Below are 20,136 nucleotides of genomic sequence, written 5' to 3'. Positions count from 1 at the left end.
TTGGTCGTGGTGACCCCAACCATAAAATTATTTTTGTTGTTACTTTATTACTAATTTTGCTAATGTTAAGAATCATAATATGGGGCTGGAGAAATGGCTCAGTGGTTAAGAGCACTGACTGCTCTTCCAGAGGTCCTGAGTTCAAGTCGCAGCAACCACATGGTGGCCCACAACCATCTGTAATGGGATCTGATGCCCTCTTCTGGTCATCAGGATGCTCATATACATTAAATAAATAAATATTTTTTTAAAAAAATAAAAAAAATAATTGTAATATAAATATCTGTGTTTTTCAATGGTCTTAGGTGACACACACACACCCCCCCGTGGGGTCACGACCCACAGGTTGAGAACTGATGAGTTAGTCTAACCATAGCCCACAGCATGAAATGAGAAGAAGTAGTCACCCTAGGGTCTAGTGTAACGGAAAGAACATTACTGAAAACCAGGAAACCTGGGTTGCAGTGTGGCTCAGCCATTTGACAGACATTCCTGGAGTCCACTGTGGCCATTCCCACCTGTAAAGACAAGATGTTGGACAGATGTTGTAAGTACCATGCAGATACAGGGATAAAGAAATGAGTCTGAGCAGATCTATAAAGAGCTGAGAACTTGATTGTTCACAGCCTGGAAAGCAGGGTGAGGATGCCATGGGGCTTCAAAGGAAGGTGGAGATTTCAGTCTGAGATGAAGTGGAGAGAACATGCGTGCAGAAGCAGCCACACATCGCTGACACCGTGAGCACTAGGTGGAGGGTGCTGGGCGCTGCTGGTGGCAGTGCTAGGGTTGACACCCTGTGTGGCAGGCTGAGGAACTGTTCCATAGACAGCAGCCTAGACAGCTCTGAGTGAAACCTGACTGGGTGAGCCCTTGAGATGTGAAAACTTCTGCAAAATGTCTCCTTGTTAAATTGCAGTCATTTGGGAGGTGATTTGGGAGTAAAAAGGTAACTCTGAAAATGAAGATGACAAGACCAGAAGTTGTCTCAGGAGGGGAAGCATCTCAGGTTTGGGCACTGTGGTGGTCTGGATGAAGGTGGCCCCACAGGCCCACAGAGAGTGGCACTCTTAGGAGGCCTGGCCTTGTTGGAGTGTGTGAAGCATGTCTCAAGTGTGTGGGAAACATGTCCCTGTAAAGAGACCTAGAAAGGGCATTGTGTAAAGTTGTGAAGGTAGAGTCTGGGTTGCCTTGGACACCCCAAGATGTTGGAGGTGCCAGAGCTTTGGGATGCTTGCCAAGGAGAGCTGCTGACAGGGAGTGGAACCAGTCTAAAGAGAGTATGCCGCAGTCCATGAAGCTGACAGGACCCAGAGATCTGAAGAGTGCCTGACATCAGACAGGGAAGTGGAAAGTTTGGAGTTTGCCCTGCTGGTTTTCTGCCTTACTTTGGCCCGATAGTTCCTCACCATGCTCCGTCTCCTCCCTTTCTGACTGTTAATGTATGTCCTCTGCCATTGGATGTTGGGAGTATGTGATCTGCTTTTTTATTTTGATTTTACAAGAGCTACAGTTAAGAGATAGCCTTGAGTCTCAGAAGAGACTTTGAACTTTTAAACCTTGTTGAGACTGTGATAGACTACAGATGGGGACTTCTGAGGTTGGACTGAATGCATTTCGTATTACACTAGGGCTACAAGCCAGGAAGTGGAATATGTTTGAATAAAAGAGTTTGAGTGAAAATGGCCCACACAGGCTCATAGGGAGTGGCACTATAAGAGGAGGTGTGGCCTTTTGGAGTAGGTGTGGCTTTGTTGGAGGAAGTGTGTCACTGGGGGCGGGCTTTGAGGTCTCAGATGCTCAAGCCAGGCCCAGTGTCTCCCTCTCTTCCTGCTGCCTGCTGATCTGGATGTAGAACTCTCAGCTCCCTCTCCAGCACCATGTCCGCCTGAGTGCTGCCATGCCCACCCTCCGCCATGACAATAGTGAACAAAACGTCTGAACATGAGCCTGCCCCAATTAGACACTTTTCTTCATAAGAGTTGTGGTTATGGTGTCTCTTCACAGCAGTAGAACACAGGCTAAGACAAGGCCCCCGTTGACCTGCCCTCCACTCCTAACCTCAGCTGGCTCTGGTTCCCGCAGTGCATTCTCACATCCACCAGCCTTTGAACTCACTGACCCAACGGTTGCCTCCCCTGCAGCTGTCTGCAGAGCAAGTGTTTTCATGACCTCTGTGATGCCCGGTACTCCTTTCAGACAGACAGAGAGTGAGAGGTGTTCACCCTCCAGGGGCTGGAAGTCAGGGACCACGGGGGCCTCTAAACAGGTGGAGAAATAATGTCCCCGTAAGAGACCCCTTGACTCTCATAGGTGGAAGCCTATCTCTCTCTCTGGAGTAGACCTGGCTTCTGTTGCAGAGAGTGGGCATGGGGCATGGACGGGGAAAGGGATAGGTATATATTGGGTGTTACTGCACTCACTGCCTATCAAAAGGTGGAGGAGTGGACAGAAATTCCACAGTGGAGACATCTAGGTTAGGGATGGAACTGACCTCAGGATTCTGAAGACGCAGCAAAGACTTAGCTATCCCAGGTTGGAGACCAGAAACTTGATCAGGTATCACGAGTCAGGCACTACTAAGCTTAGTTAACAGGTGTCTTCCTTAACCTGAGCTGAGCAGACCCGGGGGCTTTAAGAATAGACCTAGAATCCAGTCAGAGGAGGACATAGTACATGTTTTACTATAAAGTAATGCATGCCTCACGCCCAGAACCACTCAGGGCCAAGTGTTGGTGCAAGGTGAGCTCAGTGTCACGCTGAGGCAGGACGCCTCCCCTCACGTAGCCGAGCCGTTGCTTCATGTCAGCACACACTGGTCCTGTGCTTCACTGTGGACACGGTGTTTACACAATGATAAACTGAAGTCATTTAAAATGTAAGCACTTCCATCTGCAGTCTCTGGTTTCGTTTTCCACATTTACGAGCCCACTTACTCTATAGAGTCACTCCACGGGCAGTGCCTGCCGCTCTGCACGCACGGGAATCTCCGTGAACAAATGAGACTCACCTGGTGGCCTGACCGGAGACCGCAGCTGCGGTGTTAGCTGATCCAGGGCTCGGCTGGCTCCGCTGTGGGTGTGAGCGGTGACTCTAGACCCCAGCCATCCCACTCACTAGCCTCAGTCACAACCGTGCCTTAGTGTGTGGCCCTTTGGGACATTCAGGAGGTCTGAAGGACCTGGAGTCTGATGATAACTTTGCACATGCTAGTTCTGTTTATATGAGTCATTTTAATAGATTGAAAATTGTCATTTTAGGTGGGCAGTGGTGGCGCACGCCTTTAGTCCCAGCGCTTGGGAGGCAGAGGCAGGTGGATTTCTGAGTTCGAGGCCAGCCTGGTCTACAGAGTGAGTTCCAGGACAGCCAGGACTACACAGAGAAACCCTGTCTCGAAAAACCAAAAAAAAAAAAAAAAAAAAGTCATTTTAATTTCCTCCAAACAGGATTATTAACTTACTACCTTAAGGTTACACAGACCAGTTGGTATTTTTCATTACAGCATTGTTGGTTTTGGTTTTGTTGTTGCTGTTACCTTAAGTAATGAAGTCTGTCAGTTAGTTGGATTATTTCAGGAAATCAGTGGGTCTTCAGTTAGCCTCCTCCTCCTCTCCCCCGGGACCCACCCTGTGCGTGGGACACTGGCTCTCATCCGAAGGCAGACCCTGTGTGGCTTTTCTGCAACCCTGGAGAGAAGCAAAAAGAGGGAGACAGGAGGGCAGATGAACATGGGGGCTGAGATTTTAGAATCCACCTCACTGGCGTCCTGCCAAGCTCTGTGACCCTGGGTAAGTTACTCACATCACACAAGTCAGCTCCCTAGGGTTCCCCAGTGCTCCTGTGAGATGAGTTTTACGTGGTGAGCCCTGTAAACAGAGCCGGCCTTGGTGGTGCACGCCTTCCATCCCAGCTACTAGGGAGGCTGAAGCACGGGATTTCAAGGACAGCCTGGATAGTGTCACAAGGCCCCCTCGCAAAACCAGATAGAGCAGTGGGAGAGCTGGGCATGACTCTAATCACAACACTTGAGAGGTAGAGGCAGAAGGATCAGAAGTTGAAGGCCATCCTTGGCTACGTGCTGGGTTAGAGGCCAGTCTGGATTATTTGAGACCTTGTTTCTAAAAGCCTTATAAAACGGCCAAGCAAGCGGAATGGGGGGTGCCCAAGTCCTGTTAGGCAGTATTGAGTGTGGAATGGGGGGGTGCCCAAGTCCTGTTAGGTAGTATCCGAGCGTAGTGAGCAGTCTCTTGTAGCCGAGGGAAGTGGACCCCACAGTGTGTAGTTCAGACAGGTGCTGTTCATTTCACTCTAAATTGAGATGGCAGGGCTAACTGAGGCTTTATGATCACCTCAGGACAAAAGTCTGTACCCCTGAACAGATGACTCAGTCAGCCCATTGGACGACCGACCAGTCAGAGTCAATCATTGTCAGCACTCTCAGGGTGAGCGGCGTCCACTGACTGGAGACTTTCTCCTGGCAGCACCTCAGTGTCACGAGTCTGCAGCGGCATCTGGGAAAATGTCTGCAGTAGTGTTGACCAGTAACTAACTTAGAGGAGGACAGCCTGTCGTTTAAATCTCGGTGTGTGCAAATGCACACACTTGTGCACGTCACGGTGTGGCAGGGCGTGTGCCTGCCTGTGTAAGAGGCCAGGAGAGGACGTCTGATTCTGATTTTCCTGCCCTGTCACTCCTCTGCTTTATTCCCTTGAGGTTTGTCCCTGACCTGGCCTGGCTGGTGGCCAAAAAGCTCCAACAATCCTGCCTCTCCCCCTTCCCCTCAGTGCTGGGGTTATAGGCCGTTCCTAGCTTTACATGGGTTCATGGTCCTAACTGAGGCCTTCCTGCCTGCACAAGAAGCCCTTACCCTCGGAACCATCTTTCCAGCCCTAAATTTGTTGTATCCTTTTTCTTTTTTGAAATGTATTTATATGTTATACAGATGGTGTTCTGCATGCCCATGTATATCTGTGTAAACACATACATACCTGGTACCTGCAGAGGTCAGAAGAAGGCCTCAGATCCCCTGGAACTGGAGTTACAAACAATTATGAGCCACCACGTAGGTGCTGGGAGTTGAACCCTGGACCTCTGGAAGAACAGCCAGTGCCCTTAACCACTGCAGTCTCTCTAGCCTTCATTCTTTAAGTAAGTAAGGTGTGAAGGTGCTGGGCAGAGCCCTTCGCTGACAGTGAGAATACAGTGGTGGATAAAACCCTCAGTGTCTGCCCTGGATGTGTGTGCTCTGACGGGAGGAGCAGTCGGACAGTGACACACTGCTCTGAACTGAGATGGTCTTGAGCCTGGCCAAGCACAATGGTCCTGCTTTATGGGGAGGCCTGGCTGCCAGGGGAGGCATTGAGGGTGGCAGGGAGAGCAGGTGTTCCAGGAAATACAGAACCCTTCGAAGCATCTCTTGAGGGTGCTGCTGACCTGTCACCCTTGTGTCCCCTGTCCGTCCTAGTGAGATCCCAGTCAACTGCCATGACATCCATGTTCCCTTAGCAGAAGGCCTCACATTGGCGTGTGCTTCTTCTTCCTTTGGGGAGGGTTGGTATCTCTTTAAATACAACTTTCAGAGTAAGGCAGTTACTTCCCCCCTGTTCTGCCCTCCCCACAGTGCTGAGCGCCCTGCCCCTGGCACAGTCTCTGCTGTCTCAACCATGCAAGAGACAGTGTAGCCCCAGTAAGTGGACATGGAGGATTCCCACTTAGTGCCGGAGCCCTGGAGACCATTCTCCTGTAAGTTGAGCAGACACTTGCCTGATGTGCAGCTGTGGGTCAGAAACCGTGAGGGCTTGACGGTCAGTCGTGACGTGTTGCTGAGAGAGGTTCAGTCACATCAGAGATGAATGTCGCAAAGAATAGTGTGAACCTGTGGGAGATATGGCCTGAATTGGTTTATTTTGTATCCTCATAGATGGCATGGCCATAAGGCAGTCAGAGGCTTCTTGGCACTCACCCTGCACTCGTGTCCCTCACCTGCCCCGTCTTCTGCCCCAGAGGCACAACAGCTTCCCTTGCCATCGCTGTCAGCAGGCAGACAGAGTACAGGGCACAGTGCCTCCCCTGCCTGACCACAGTGGTGGAAATCGATGCTGAGAAGTGCACCAGGAGTTTCCGGATGCCATCACTCCCCAGAAGCCTGCCTGTCAGTGTAGGGTGGGTCTGAGGTGCAGGACAGAGTGGAGGTCACCTGTGGCTCTGCCCTAGGCCCACCCTCCTCTTCCGTGCTGTGTTGGGTATGTGTGCAGCGGTGACTTGGGGCACCACCTCTCTCCCTGTGTCTCCCTCTGGAGGGAAGAGGCCTTCAGTATGGAGCTACTCATTCCATGTCTGAGATAAAACACCCAGCCACAAAACACCCATGCAGCCAGACTTACATTCCAGAGTTTTCTAAGGCTCATCTAGCCAGGCAGGTAGCAAGTCTCAGTTCTCTGCTCCCGTACGGAACAGTGTCCACCTGCCAGTCCTGTTGTGTCAGCTGCCTTTCCCCACAGTAGTAGTCAGTGCTGTCATGGCTCTCTGTCCCCTTCCCTTCCCTCTTTCATGGGTACTCCCCCCTGTCACTCCCCACGTCGTGAGGACCAGTGAGACAAATAAAAATTTCCTCACCGACCAACGGTGGAGCTCAGTGATTGAGCCTCAGGGATCCTGTCTCCCACCTGGGATCAGAGGTGCACGCCACCGTGCCTGGCTTTTGCATGGGCTCTGAGGCTCTGAACTCAGCCCTTGTGCTTGCAGAGCCATCGCTCCAGCCAGCTCCTCGGTCCTCAGAGTGCAGCTTCACTTAGTGGTCTTGGCCATGGAAGGGGAGGCCTTGTCACCGTTCCTACAGATGGTGCGCTGGTGGTCAGTGTTGGAATGTGCTGCTGTGCCTGTCACAGTAGTTTATCTGCTGAGCCACTTAGAGTACAGCAATCTCATTTCTTCGTCTCATATAACTTATTAATGACCTCTTGGTTTTCTGAGTTTACTTCTAAAACTGTGGCCATACTAAAATCCCTTAGAGTTTTCCTGTGTCCCGGGCAGATTGATATCACCGTGTCCTGTACATATTCCCCAGCAGGCCGAGTCCCTGGGCCTGGTTTCTGGACACCCATCTCCCTTTTCTCCCCGCTCACGTGTTCGGTAGAGCAGTGCGTCCTCCAGTTTTCTTCCTGTGAAGGCATGAGAGGTCAAGTTTGAGAACTTGGGTGTCTAAAAGTGCTGTACGGTGTGAGCATTGAGAGTAATGTGTCTGCCGGCGAGGTCCAGGCTGGGAACGATGTCACCTCAGGAGTTGCTCCTGTGCCTAGTGCTGTCTTCCCATCCTGAAGGTTTCCTCGGTGCCCAGGATCCCTGTCTGTCATCTGCACTTGTGTAAGTCTGAGGCTAGAAAGCTGGTTGGATGCTGTGCAGAGGCTAGGAGAACTGGTCAGGGATACTCCCTGTCGTGATACAGGGCAGAAAATCCCCCAGATCTGCTGCTCCTGATATTTACTGTGGAGCCATTGTGTCTCCAAAAAATAATCTGGCAGCTTCCTGTTTGGATGCGGAAGGTCAAGTGGGCCATGGGGCAGGACTTTACCCTTTGAGATGAAGGCTTCGTCTAGGAAGATGGCCCAGTGGGTAAAAACCCTTGCGTGCAAGCACTGGGACCTGAGATAAGGGAGTGGTGGTGCACACCTGGGACTGGGGGTGTGGAGACAGATGGGCCCTAGGGATTCACTGGCCAACCAGCCTAACTGAACCCGTGAGTTCCAGGTCCAGTCCATATGGTGAAGAGCAAGAGAGGGAGACACCTGATGTGGGCCTCTGGTCTCCTGGTGCGTATCCGAGTACGTGAACCTGCGCATGCATGCACTCGTGTTCACACTAAATGAAAACTTTCATTCAGGACCTTTCTGGCTCCTTGAATGCCTTCTGTGCTGGGCCACGCTTCACATGTTAACACATGTGTGAGCAGCCCCTGACCAGGACCTGTTGGCCAGTCCTCAGTCACCAAATGTGGTGTGTTGTGTCACATGGTCTACTCATTTGTCCTGCAAACCCAGCTCAGCCTGCAGATGTGACCATGCTGTGGGAAATAGGGATGAAGAAGCTTTGAGGTGAAGTTCAGAGCCAGAAGAAGGTCCACGCCTTCCTGTACTCCCTTGTCATCTTCAAAGTTTCTAGAGGCTATGTCTAAATGTAGGTGCCTCTAAGGCATAGGTAGGACAGGGGCTGCTTCTGCAGCATGGGAAACGACTTCTGATACACAGTAGGGTGTGAGTCAGGCTCAGGCTTCTGGAAATGTTGCACGATGAAAGTCCTGAAGCCATCACCTGAGCAAGTGGTTCAGGTGGCATACCTGCCACGGGGAAGGGGCAGCTGCTGAGGACAGAGCCTAGACCCTGCACCTAGGCCTAAAGCTACCCCCAGGATGCTGGGCTGCTCCCAGGCTGCAGAGAGTCATCTTAGGTTTACCCTGCTGGTCAGGGCAGAAAGTGCAGCTCTGCAGAACCTCCCAGGCTTTGTTTAGGAATGATCTGGACTGTCTTCGAGCCCCGCCCTTTCCTCCATCATCCTCGCTGTGTGTGTGGGTGAGCAGCCTTTGCTACTCACTGCTTGAGGACAGCCGCAGGGAGGAAGACCAGGATTTGTAAATAGCTCTTTTCTTGAGCTGCCAAAAAGGAAGAGCGTTGGGTGGAGAGGATGTCGCTGCCATCCTGTCCAGAGCTAAATCCAAACATGGAGATCACAGGTCTTCCCGTACTCCAGCTCGCTTGCTTGGTCTGTTCCCTGGACTCTGAAATGTCTAGGTCAGAGAAAGATGGATGATGAGGCCGGGGGCGTGCCATGTCCTTGTCGTCTGCTGGGGTCTGAGGGAGTGTGATGCTGGTGTAATCACCTCTGTAGAGCACGGAGCTGCTTAGGCTTGTGCTAAGATGAAGGACAGTGGGGCCCTCAGTTCAGTAGGAGGTAGCTGGCGCCTGTTGGGTTGCTGAGCTGGCCTGGCTGCTGGCTGCTGCCTCCCAGCTCCCTCCCAGCATCCTGGAAGAGCCAGAAGCCCTCCTCTGGACACTATGGGCTGTTTTATACTAGACTCCCTGGTCCTGAGCCCCGCCTGTCTCTCCTCAGTCTTCCATGTCGTCTCCTTTCCATCATCTTGTTATCATCAAGTACAGTTAGGCAAGCTTGGGTTTAGAAGTGGCCAGGAGCCGGGCAGTGGTGGCGCACGCCTTTAATCCCAGCACTTGGGAGGCAAAGGCAGGCAGATTTCTGAGTTCGAGGCCAGCCTGGTCTACAGAGTGAGTTCCAGGACAGCCAGGGCTACACAGAAAAACCCTGTCTCGAAAAACCAAAAAAAAAAAAAGAAGTGGCCAGGAAATGAACGGGAGGAGCAGGGGGGTCCAGGCGTCGTGGTGAACAGGGTCGGCGTGTGCTTCAGGCTCACTGTCAGTGACTAGCCCCAGTGTCAGGTCACAGATGTCTTGCACTCGTCATTTCCTGCTCACTTAACTGCCAAGTGTGAAGCGCAGATGTTCACGTGCTCCCGTGTCTTGAAATGTATGTGTCGTGGAAGGACTCAGAAAGCTTCTCCCAGTAACACTTCAGACTCTGCGTCTGAGTGAGTCTGTATGATGTTTGTTTGTGCCTGGCGCGTTGCATTCAGTGTAGGGTCCTTCAGGTTCATTTATCCTGTTGCAAATGACGGGATTTCCCTTCTTTTTTCAAGAGTGAATACTGTTCCACTTCCTTTTTCTGCTCACCAGTTAATGCACCCTCCTGCCAATCCTGGGTCTTGGCTGCTATAGCACAGTCCTAAGTGTGGGTGTGTTCAGCACTCTGGTCTTTGCTGTGGGTAGCTGCTCATACACAGTAGTGGCATTGCTGTATGGGGACACCCATGTTGCTTTCCGTACGGCCGAGTTTACATTCCCAACAGCAGTGTCCAGGGTGTCCTTTATGACCCTAACGGCTCCACTTTTCATCTTTGCAGTGACTGTTCTGACAGACACGGAGTAATGCCAAGTAGGTTTGAGTTTGCATTTCCTTAAGACTTAGCGACATAGGATATTTTTCACCTACCCGTTGACCATTTGTATGTCTTGTATAAAATAGCCTGGGATCCCAGCTCCAAGAGGGTGGGGGGAGACGTGGGATGAGCAGGAGTTCAGGCCATCCGGGCTGCGGGAGGCTCTGTCTGTAAAGACCTGTTTTGTGTCCTTTGTCCATCTTTAGATCAGTTTGTTTCCTTACAGTCAGCCATGCCCATGTGTTTAGATGTTAGCATTGTGCAGGGCGCAGCGTGCAGGTGCTTTCTCCTTCACTTACGGTCCTTCTCTGCGGGCTGTTTCCATGGCTGCTCAGCATCTCTTAGATAAAGCCCCCTAGGAAAGGGGCCTGTGGGCTGTTATGAACACCTCTGCCTCCTTGTGTCTGTTCTTCCTGTAAAAGCCCTGGCATGAGAACACTGCTGTCCTCACTCTGAGTGCCACAGTCACTGGTCAGCATGGAGGCAGTGTCTCCAAGGTCACCACTAAGAGCAGTTCTTGGTAGAGCACTGTCTGCTCTCACACACTCTCAGAGCATATGCATTCTGTGCGTTTGTAAACCAGAGTGTGTATTTCATCGAGGTCCACCTCTTGTGGGCTTTCAGCTCACCACGCTCATGCCAGGGCATATGAGCCCAGCCTTCCTCTCTCCATGGTTACTGGCTATACTGGCATCCCCACTGCTTGCCTACTGACGTGCTTGGGCTTGTGAAATCTTCCTCTGCTAGTGAAGCAATCCTATATAAGCATGTGCTTCTGTGCACGTGCACAAATGTTTCTACTAGACAGTTGCCTGGAAGTGGAGTTGCTGGCTCAAAGTGAATCCTATTTTTGGTTTTGATAAATGCTGCCAAATCATCTTCCCAAAAGAGTTTACTAACTTAAACTTATACCAGTCGTCTGTCTTACTTAAGATTTTACTGCTGTGAACAGACACCATGACCAAGGCAATTCTTTTTTGTTTGTTTGTTTGTTTTTTTGTTTGTTTTTCGAGACAGGGTTTCTCTGTGTAGCCCTGGCTGTCCTGAACTCACTCTGTAGACCAGGCTGGCCTCGAACTCAGAAATCTGCCTGCCTCTGCCTCCCAAGTGCTGGGATTAAAGGCGTGTGCCACCACCGCCCGGCGATGACCAAGGCAATTCTTACAAGGACAACATTTAGTTGGGGCTGTCTTAGTTAGGGTTTTACTGCTGTGAACAGACACCATGACCAATGCAAGTCTCAAAAGGGATGACATTTAATTGGGGCTGGCTTACAGGTTCAGAGGTTTAGTCCATTATCATCAAGGCAGGAACATGGCAGCATCCAGGCAGGCATGGTGCAGGAGGAGCTAAGAATTCTACATCTTCATCTGAAGGCTGCTAGCAGAATACTGACTTCCAGGCAGCTAAGATGAGGGTCTTAAGCCTACACCCACAGTGACACACCTACTGCAACAAGGCCACACTTCCTAACAGTGCAATTCCCTGGGCCTAGCATATAACAGTGGTGTGCTATCCTTCACAAACACTTGATAATCCCATTCTTCTGTGTTGATCTGATAGGCAGAAAATCAGACATTATGGGTATACCCTGTCTTCTTTTCGGCTGTGTCAACTTTCTACCTTTCAGGACTAGCTCATAAAGCTGAATGTGGTGACACACCTCATGATCTCAGTGGGGAGGATTGACGGGTAGTTCACTGGGGCTCCCTGACTGACCAGCCCACCTCGCCTACAGGGAAAGTTGGCCTCTGTGGCTCCCTCCATGAATTTCTCAGAAAGCCCAATGTGATTGTTCATGGAACCCCAGTACTTGGGAGGTTGAGGCAGGACTGTGAGCTTGAGGCCAGCCTGGACACTCAATGAGAACCTGCCACCCCAACCCCAAAACAAGAAAGCAAAGGGGGAATGTCAATTCCGACAGCTGGTGAGGCCGTCCCTTACTTTGTAAGGCTTAGTTGATTCGTGACGTATGAGGGCTTCTGTCCTGTCAGTCCATTAGTCTTCAGGGTGTTTGGGGACAGTGGGGTGGCCAAGCAAAGAGTGCTTGTTCCCGATCCCAAGGAGGAAGGAGAGAATCATCCCACAGGTTGTTCTCTGACCTCCACAGATGGGCTGTGGTGCACATACCCCAGCCTCCAATTCAATTCATGATACTGTAAAGCTTCAGGCAGAGGATGGAATGAAGTCATTTGCTAGTCCACTGTCCTGAACTTCTTCTTAGAGGTTCTTTCTGAACAAACCCTGCTGTCTTTATGATGTTGGTTGATTTGGCACTTGTTATGGTCTCTTCTCCGCCTTACTCAGAGCGGGCTGGTAGGGTGATGGATTGCTCTGTCTGTGCTGTAGTTATGACTGACCTGTTGCTTCGAGCCAGCGCCCAGGCTTGCAGGCTCTGCACCTAGACGGTTTCACTGTGGAGTCCTGAGTCCCAAATAAAGATGGAATATGGTGGTGTTCAGTGGGTGAGAACTTTTCTTGCTCTTGCAGAGAACGTGTGTTCAGTTCCCAGACACACGTGGCATCTCACAACCATCCCTAACTTCAGTTCAAGTGTTGGGTTCTGAGTACACAGCTACACAGTGTGTACCAGCAGGTTCTCACAGGTGGCAACAGATAAGGTCACCCCGAGAACGAGAGCAGCTTAATATAGAAGCTGTAGCAACCATGTGCTTAAGTCATCGGGCATGGAAGCTGGTTATTTTTATAGCTGTAGAAAATGCATGTTAATTAAACAACTATTCCTGATAACACTTTAAAAAGGAAAGAGCGAGATATAGCTGAGCCACAGCTTGACTGAGACCCCGGGATTGATCCCTAAAACCTAAGACAGTAAATGTTAGAGACAGGGTGCACACCTCCAACCATCAGTGCTGGCGGGATCACAGACAAGCAAGGTGTCTGCTGCCTGAGCCTTGGCATTAAAGTCAGAATTAGAGCTTTGCAAGTTGAATGGGGTAATGCTGTTTCCTTATCATGGTGTTTTTCCTGGGGATCAGACCCGCAAGCTATAGATTTTGTCCGAGTACGAAGACACCCACAGATAAGATGGACTGGTTTACCAGTGTCCACCAGAGACTGACTCAGTAATCTCTCCCTGGAAGTGTGTATCAATGGATGCTGTCCACGCATGCTCCCAGGTGTTGGTAAGCACCTCTTGGTCGCTCATAATTAATACTGCTGTGCAAACAGGCCTTTGTTTCTGTTGTTTTCTTTTCTTTTGCTTTTGAGACAGTCTCTTTATGTAGCCCTGGCTATCCTGAAACTCACTATATAGACCAGGTTGGCTTCAAACTCCAGAGACCCACCTGTCTCTGCCTCTGCCTCTACCTCCGGAGTATTGGGATCAAAGGCGTGCGCCACTCTGCTTGGCCTTATGCAGTCAGATTTTAGACTGTATTGTTTGGGTTGCAATGATAGGAAAGGGGCTGAGTATGGTCAGTAAAGGTGCGCTTTTATGCCTGTTTCAACCCACAGTAGTTGAGCCTGTTTCTGTGGAATCCACTCTTCCCTTAAGCCAACTGTGTTCTTGAAGGAAGGACACACAATCTGGTTTGCGTTTCAACTCAGTGTACCCTGGTACATCTTTGACACTGTCAGGTTCTGCTTTGGTCTGTGATCTGTACTGAGGTAGTTACTGGCTTCACTCATCAGGACACTGTGGTGGGCAGTACCCATTCCTGGCTGGGTTGGTTTTGTGCTGTTCGGTGACATCTCAGTTGGTGTGGAGTACTCAGAAGCCTAAGTTCCAAACTGAGTGAGTGGTGCAGCCCAGGTGGGCCAGCAGAGGTGGAACTGTCCCCTGGGTGACAATATGGCCTTCACAGAGGCTTGCGCAGTACACCACTCTAGGTAGTATGCACCCGCTGTCCACGGGAGAAGTCTGTGGGAGCCTCTGGTTTGGTTATCTGGTACACCGTTAGCCAGCCGTCTCTGACCTTGCTGTGACTTCAGCCTTTAATCTCCCTCTTTTTCCTTCCAGCATGTGGAGAGGGCCGAACGTGAACTGCGTAGATAGCACCGGCTACACACCACTACACCACGCTGCTTTGAATGGCCACAGGTAGGTACCAGGGGCTCCTCCCCTGCCCACCCTGTGGAGCCCAGCTGTGGTGTCTCTTTCTCTTATGATGCTGGCTCAGCAGGGCTCTGAGCACAGAGAGAAGCAAACTGCACAATCCATGCAGATACCAAGTTTCTCTTCAGTGAATGGTGCTCTTTTCCTACCCCAGCCCCAGAGAAGTCTTTAAACAGAAGTGAATTTCACCTTCTCTCCTGGTGGTCCTTCCTGTGGAGGGGGCCCCAGTATCACACAGTGATGGGACTGTGAAGAGCACACTCAGAACAGCAGAGCACACAGACACTGACACACACCGCACGGTGTCCACCCTGATAGACACAGGGCAGCAGAGCACACAGACACTGGCACTCACCGCACGGTGTCCACCCCCGATGAACACAGGAGATGGTAGGGTCCTGAGATGCTAGCTTCCTGTCAGGAGAGTTGTCCTGTCTGCTATCATTCTTTCCTCATAAGATTAGCCTTGTGAACATGCTGAGCCATGTGACAGGAAGTGTGTGTATGGCCCACCTCATCCTTTAAGTGAGAGGAGGTCATCAGAGCTTGAGTGGGAAGTAGGTGCGAGAGTTTCCTGGAGAAGCGGCTCTGAGGACTGACCGACACCCAAGGCTCAGTGCAGCACAGGCTGAAGTCATGGGGCACGAAGTGGATTTGCCCAGATGTGGAAGAACAGAAACAAGGGGGACAGAAAAGATGGTGTGGAGAGTGGGAAGCGAAGTCCAAGGGGGAAGAGCTGTACGGGTGTAGTTCTGGTGAGCTGGAGCCATGGGCCTCACCGAGATCTCTCTGCCCTTTCTTTGGTGCCCATCTCACTAACGTGCCCTCAGCCCCTCACTTTACATTGTAATGAGCAAGGAATGGGCCAACCCCACCTTGCAAGATTCTGTTACTTGTCCAGTTTGTGGCCAGGCTGCTGGACGCCATTGTGCAGGGGCACACCATGAGTATTTGCTGCAGCGTTGATCTTTTCTCAAGTTGAAATGTGAACACTGTGTCTTTTCTAAAACAACTTAGTAAAATCCAGGGCCAGGATGCTGGTTCAGAGGACAAAGCACTTGCTGCATTCCAGAGTTTGATCCCTTGGACCCACATGGTAGATGTAGAGAAATGGCATCAAAGATTATCTTCTGACTTCCGCATGTGTACATGTGCGTGCACACAAAGTGAAGAAAGAAATATGTTGAGACCCCTCTCAAGTAGTCGGGAAAGTCTGAATTATGCAAACCCTCAACTCCAAGGTGGCAGTGTTAGCCAGGCTCCTCCGGGGCCTATCTGTATTCACAGGATGGTTTTCATCAGCTTGTGTGCCTGGAGATAATTACACGTGTGTCTGCTTCGTCAGCAGTGTCACAGAGAGAAAGCCAGAGAGGTCTCTGTGTGTCTGACTTATGTGTGTGACACTGGTTTTGCTCTGTCCTTTTCAGCTCCTTCACCCCAAGGCATTGGAATAGGTAGTGAGGGAACAAATGACACCTGTCTTGTGTAACCGCTTTTATGTAAATTCTACTCCTGTGTGCTGTTTATCACAAAGGGGGGAGTAACACACAGTTTAGACAAGGATGGTTGCAGAGTCGCAGGACATAGATGGATTATAGAGAAAGGCCCATGGGAGATGAGTCACTGGTCACGGTTAGTCAGCCACCTAGCAGCCACATACGAGTAGCTGTGGGCTTTAGGAGGAGAGATCCCGGCCATGACCTCAGTAGAGGCTAGCCATTGAGAGGTGGGGTCAGAAAATAATTTTTGGTACACCCATGGAAAGACCTATAAGCTCACAGATGGTTTTTGCTTTCTAGGGATGTGGTCGAGGTTCTTCTGAGGAACGACGCACTGACCAACGTTGCTGATTCGAAAGGCTGCTACCCTCTGCACTTGGCGGCGTGGAAAGGAGATGCCCAGATAGTGCGTCTGCTCATCCACCAAGGACCTTCACACACCAGAGTCAATGAACAGGTCGGGAGAGAGCATCCTCCCTCCACTCACGAACTTCGGGTGTACCTCCACATAGTTCCTCCGTTCCCTACACATGACCCTCCCTTGTTCTGGAGGCTGCATCTTGTTTGTTTGTTTGTTTTTTATTCTCAAGACACAATTTCTCTGTGTAGACCAGGCTAGCCTTGAACCCAGGAGATCCACCTGCCTCTGCCTCCAAGTGCTGGGATTAAAGACGTGTACCACCTTGCCCAGCCAGAGGATACATTTTTGTGCAGTTGACTCGTACAGATTTGTACTAAAAATTCACACACACACACACACACACACACAGAGAGAGAGAGAGAAAGAGAGAGAGAGAGAGAGAGATTGATTCACACTATAAAAGTTGATGCAAATCTTTCAAAATTATGTAAGTTAATTTCAAACCGGAGAGATTACATAATTATAATTCCTGCTTCTGCCATCAACATGCAGCGAGCGCAGCCTGCCCGGTGTTAGCGCTGTGTGAGTGATCCACAGACATCAAAATGCTCAGACATCCACAGACATCATAAGTATTTGTGCTGATGCTGAAAAGAACATATGGATGCAGGTCGGAGCGATCCAGTGGTACAGAGATCATTTCCTGTGTCCTCCGATGCCTCTCCGAGGGCAAGCATACTTAGAAAAAACCAGAATTATTAGAAAATAGAAAGGCAGCATTTAGGCGAACACCCAGCGGGGCTTGGGTGTGATCTCAGCACTTGGGACATGGAGACTGAAGGATTACGAGTTTCCCGGTCAGCCTTGACTACATAGTCGGAGGTCAGCCTGGGCTACATGAGAACTTGCCTGGGGATGGGGAGAATTTACCAAAAAAAAAAAAAAAAAAAAAAAAATCACCTAAGCTGTGGCAGTGTACAGCCTGCAGCATGCATTCCCACATTCAGTGGCTGAGGCAGAAAGTTCAGACGTTCCCAGTCAGCCTAGACAGCAGAATGAGACCCTCTTCTGTAATGAAAAAAAAGAGAAAGAGAACCAGCCAAAACCTCACAAGGCCTCTGCACCTCATTGCTCTTGGGATAGCCTCTCTGTTCCCCGGACACGCTCAGTGACAAAGGCTCCCGGGACACACACACACACGCGCGCACACACACACACACACACACCCGTCTGGACTTTGGCCCTGCTGCTTTGGCTGCACTAAGCTGCTCCTGAGCTCGCTCGCAGGACTGTCTTCCTCAGGACACAGCCTCAGGGTGCTGTTCCTCTCCGTAGAGTAGATGGGCTTGAGCCTTAGAACTTAGGACACCATCCGCTTACCAGCAAGGCCCACACAGGTTTCCACTGAGCTACAGAGGGAAACCACCTGGGTTCCGGAGGCCTCCATTTGGAGAGTAGGTGTGAGTAGTGGGCAGTCAGCCCTGTATTTCCTTCACGGACAGGCTTCCAGGTAGGTAAGCAGCAGGTACTCAGACCATCGGCGAGGATGTCTGTGTAACGGTGATAGTGGTCTTAGACCTGAAGTGTGATTCTCCTGATGGAAGCGACAGTCTTCTCTCTGAAAGAAGCACACAGAGGAGCTTGCTTGTAACTAATAATACTTTTCAGTGTTGGAAAATGGCCACCCACTGAAATCCTCCCTTCAGCCATTTTCAGCCACCGTGTCTAACCCTGTCTTCACCCACTTTCGCCTGGAAACACGGCTGCTTGGGGTTGTGAGCCACTTGGGTGCGCTAACTTGTCTTGTTCACAGCTGCCTTTGGCCTGGAGTAGCCCAGGATAGGAGGGTGGCAGCCCAGTGCTTGAATATTCCAGGCAGCAGCTGGGCAAGATGTCCAAAGTACCTGGAAGAACACATTGGATCCAGGCAGCTGTGAGCACTGAGTTGACTTTGAAGCCACTAGTGACTCCAGTGGACATGTGGATACAATGAGCTTCCCTTGAGCTGCCTGCTCTCGCTAGCTCGCTCCATCAGCTGCCTGAGCTCAGATCTGGGTTGTCCTAGCATCGGACCCCAGGGCTGATATTGCTTTGAGATATTTCATCCACTTTGTCACCACTTTGTCTTTTCCTCTCCTTTTTGTAGAATGCTCTTGAGATCAAAGAACTCAAAAAGTACGGCCCCTTTGACCCTTATATCAATGCCAAGGTGTGTACCTCACAGCCAGGACCCCCACGTTGTCCTGTTCCCCATGCTCCCCTCGGCTGTGGCCTCTGTCCTTCTCCCTGGGCGCCTCTTCATCACTCTCCAGCTGCCTGCTTCAGCCCATCTGCTTTTGGCTCGTCTAGGGAAATCACAACACTATGGCCCCAGGCTGAAGCAGCAAGGGTAGGAAGTAGAAGCACACCATAAGCCTGCTGTGTGTTTGCAACTTGTACGGTCCTGGGGATGCCACAAAGAGGGCCATCAAAGAAGTCAGCTGACTTTTAGTAAGCACAGGAAATAATTAAGGCTGCTGCTTGGAATCAAAGCCTTTCCCTTTTCCTCTGCTCTCCGTGTTTCTGTGGACGGAGAATCTCGATAGTGATGTGGGGGACAAGACATGGGTGACTGACCGCATGCTGTTCTTTCAGAAGCTGCTGTTTCTGCCCTCTCTTCTTGGGTGTGTGCCTCTCTGCAGGGTGCTTCCTGGCCAGTCAGTCTCCAGCATCTCTTCTCTTTCTCTGCTTTGTCTGACAGTTAGAAAGCAAACAGTATAGCCTACTCTACATTTTAGAGTAGACCACTTTTTCTGAGCATCCGTGTCCGGAGCTGGAAGAACCTTGAATTTGACCTCACTGCATCAGGAGCACCAGCAGCTGTTGACAGGGGACGTGCACAGCCAAGGCTGTGGACTGCAGCGCACTCTCCTCGTGCACAGCGGGAACGCTCTGTCCGTTGAGTCTCTCTCCCTTTGCAGCTGGGGCCGTGGCTGGTGATGTATTTGAGATTAAGCTGTTGATGTCTTGGCTTAAAAACTAAATTTAGTGTTAATCAGCTTTTCAATGGAAATGAAGAGAACAAAGAACATTCTCTTATAAAGCTGAACATTGTGGGGCGCACCTGTAATCCTGGCCCACAGGCTAAGGCAGAAGAGTTCCTCACAGTCTGAGGCTAGCCTGGGCTCCGTGGTGAGTGCAGGCCAGCCAGGGAGTATTATAGGAGAGCTGAGTGATACAGTCACTATTCAGAAACTGAAGACTGGTGGCGAGTGTTTCCAGTACACGGCCCATGTGCGTGTTTGCCATGGCGGTAGTTGTTCATTTCTTTCTTTTTTAAAAAAACTTAGGTGTATGAGTATTCTGTCACTGCTTCAGACACACAGAAGAGGGCGCCAGATCCCATTACAGATGTGAGCCAACGTGTGGTTGCTGGGAATTGAACTCAGATCCTCCGGAGGAGCAGTCAGTGCCCTTAACCACTGAGCCATCCCTCCAGCGCAGTCCCTCATTTCTTTACCTTTCTCCATCCCCTTCCTCCTCATTCCCTTCCTCCTTTCTGCCTCCCCTCCCTCAGCCTGCCATTCTTACCACACAGGACACTGTTGCTCTCATGGTTATATTCAGGCAACACACGTGGGATGGGAATGCCATACAAGCGACACCTGAGCATGTGGCTGTCCCCTTGATGACAGGGGTGCCTGCAAGTGGTTTCCTTCTTTAGGGGTGTGGGGACTGAAGGTGCGTCTCAGGCGGGTCTCGAACCTGCTGGGCAAGTATCTGCTGCTGAATAAAATAGCCCAGCCCTTGTGTTAAGACAGGTTCAGTGAAGTCAGTCCAGGCTGGCCTTGAACTCACAAGCTCACGATCCTCCATCCTCCTACCCCAGACTCTTGACTGCCGGGATTATAGGTGTGTCCTGCCATGTGCTCTCAGACTCTTAACAGCTTTGCTGACCAAAGCTGAGCTGGTCGAGTTGCCAATTTCTTTTGATCCCTACATAGTTCCTACAAGAGTCTGTCTGAGATATACTGGTCTGAGCCAGCTTCCTACCTGGAAGAGTCCTTACTCTGTTTCCTGAACAGATGGTCCTTCCCTTTTATTTCCATGGTTTTCCTACTACCAAATGGAAGTAATTACTGCCCGGTACCTGTTCCTGGGCGCTGGTTACAGTTTCTCCTGATGGACTGGCGGGCTTTCTACACGGTGCACCTCGGTGCAT

The 20,136-nt window shown here is 50.7% G+C and overlaps 1 protein-coding gene across 6 annotated transcripts in view; it reads left to right on the top strand.

Annotated features, from left to right (window-relative positions):
- Anks1a (ankyrin repeat and sterile alpha motif domain containing 1A) overlaps positions 1-20,136 on the top strand; it is a 152,630-nt gene that overhangs the window by 49,919 nt on the left and 82,575 nt on the right. For 4 of the 6 annotated variants that reach the window (XM_034524045.2, XM_076916490.1, XM_034524040.2 and 1 more), the window contains exons 2-4: positions 13,980-14,060; positions 15,875-16,031; positions 18,082-18,144. In XM_034524045.2, coding sequence (XP_034379936.1) covers positions 13,980-14,060; positions 15,875-16,031; positions 18,082-18,144 — 301 coding nt within the window. The remainder of the gene's footprint in view (positions 1-13,979; positions 14,061-15,874; positions 16,032-18,081; positions 18,145-20,136) is intronic. The other 2 variants (XM_034524044.2, XM_034524041.2) reach the window with 1 other exon arrangement.

The sequence above is a fragment of the Arvicanthis niloticus genome, chromosome 20, assembly GCF_011762505.2.
Source record: "Arvicanthis niloticus isolate mArvNil1 chromosome 20, mArvNil1.pat.X, whole genome shotgun sequence".
NCBI lineage: Eukaryota > Metazoa > Chordata > Mammalia > Rodentia > Muridae > Arvicanthis > Arvicanthis niloticus.
This window is presented reverse-complemented; position numbering and strand designations above follow the sequence as displayed.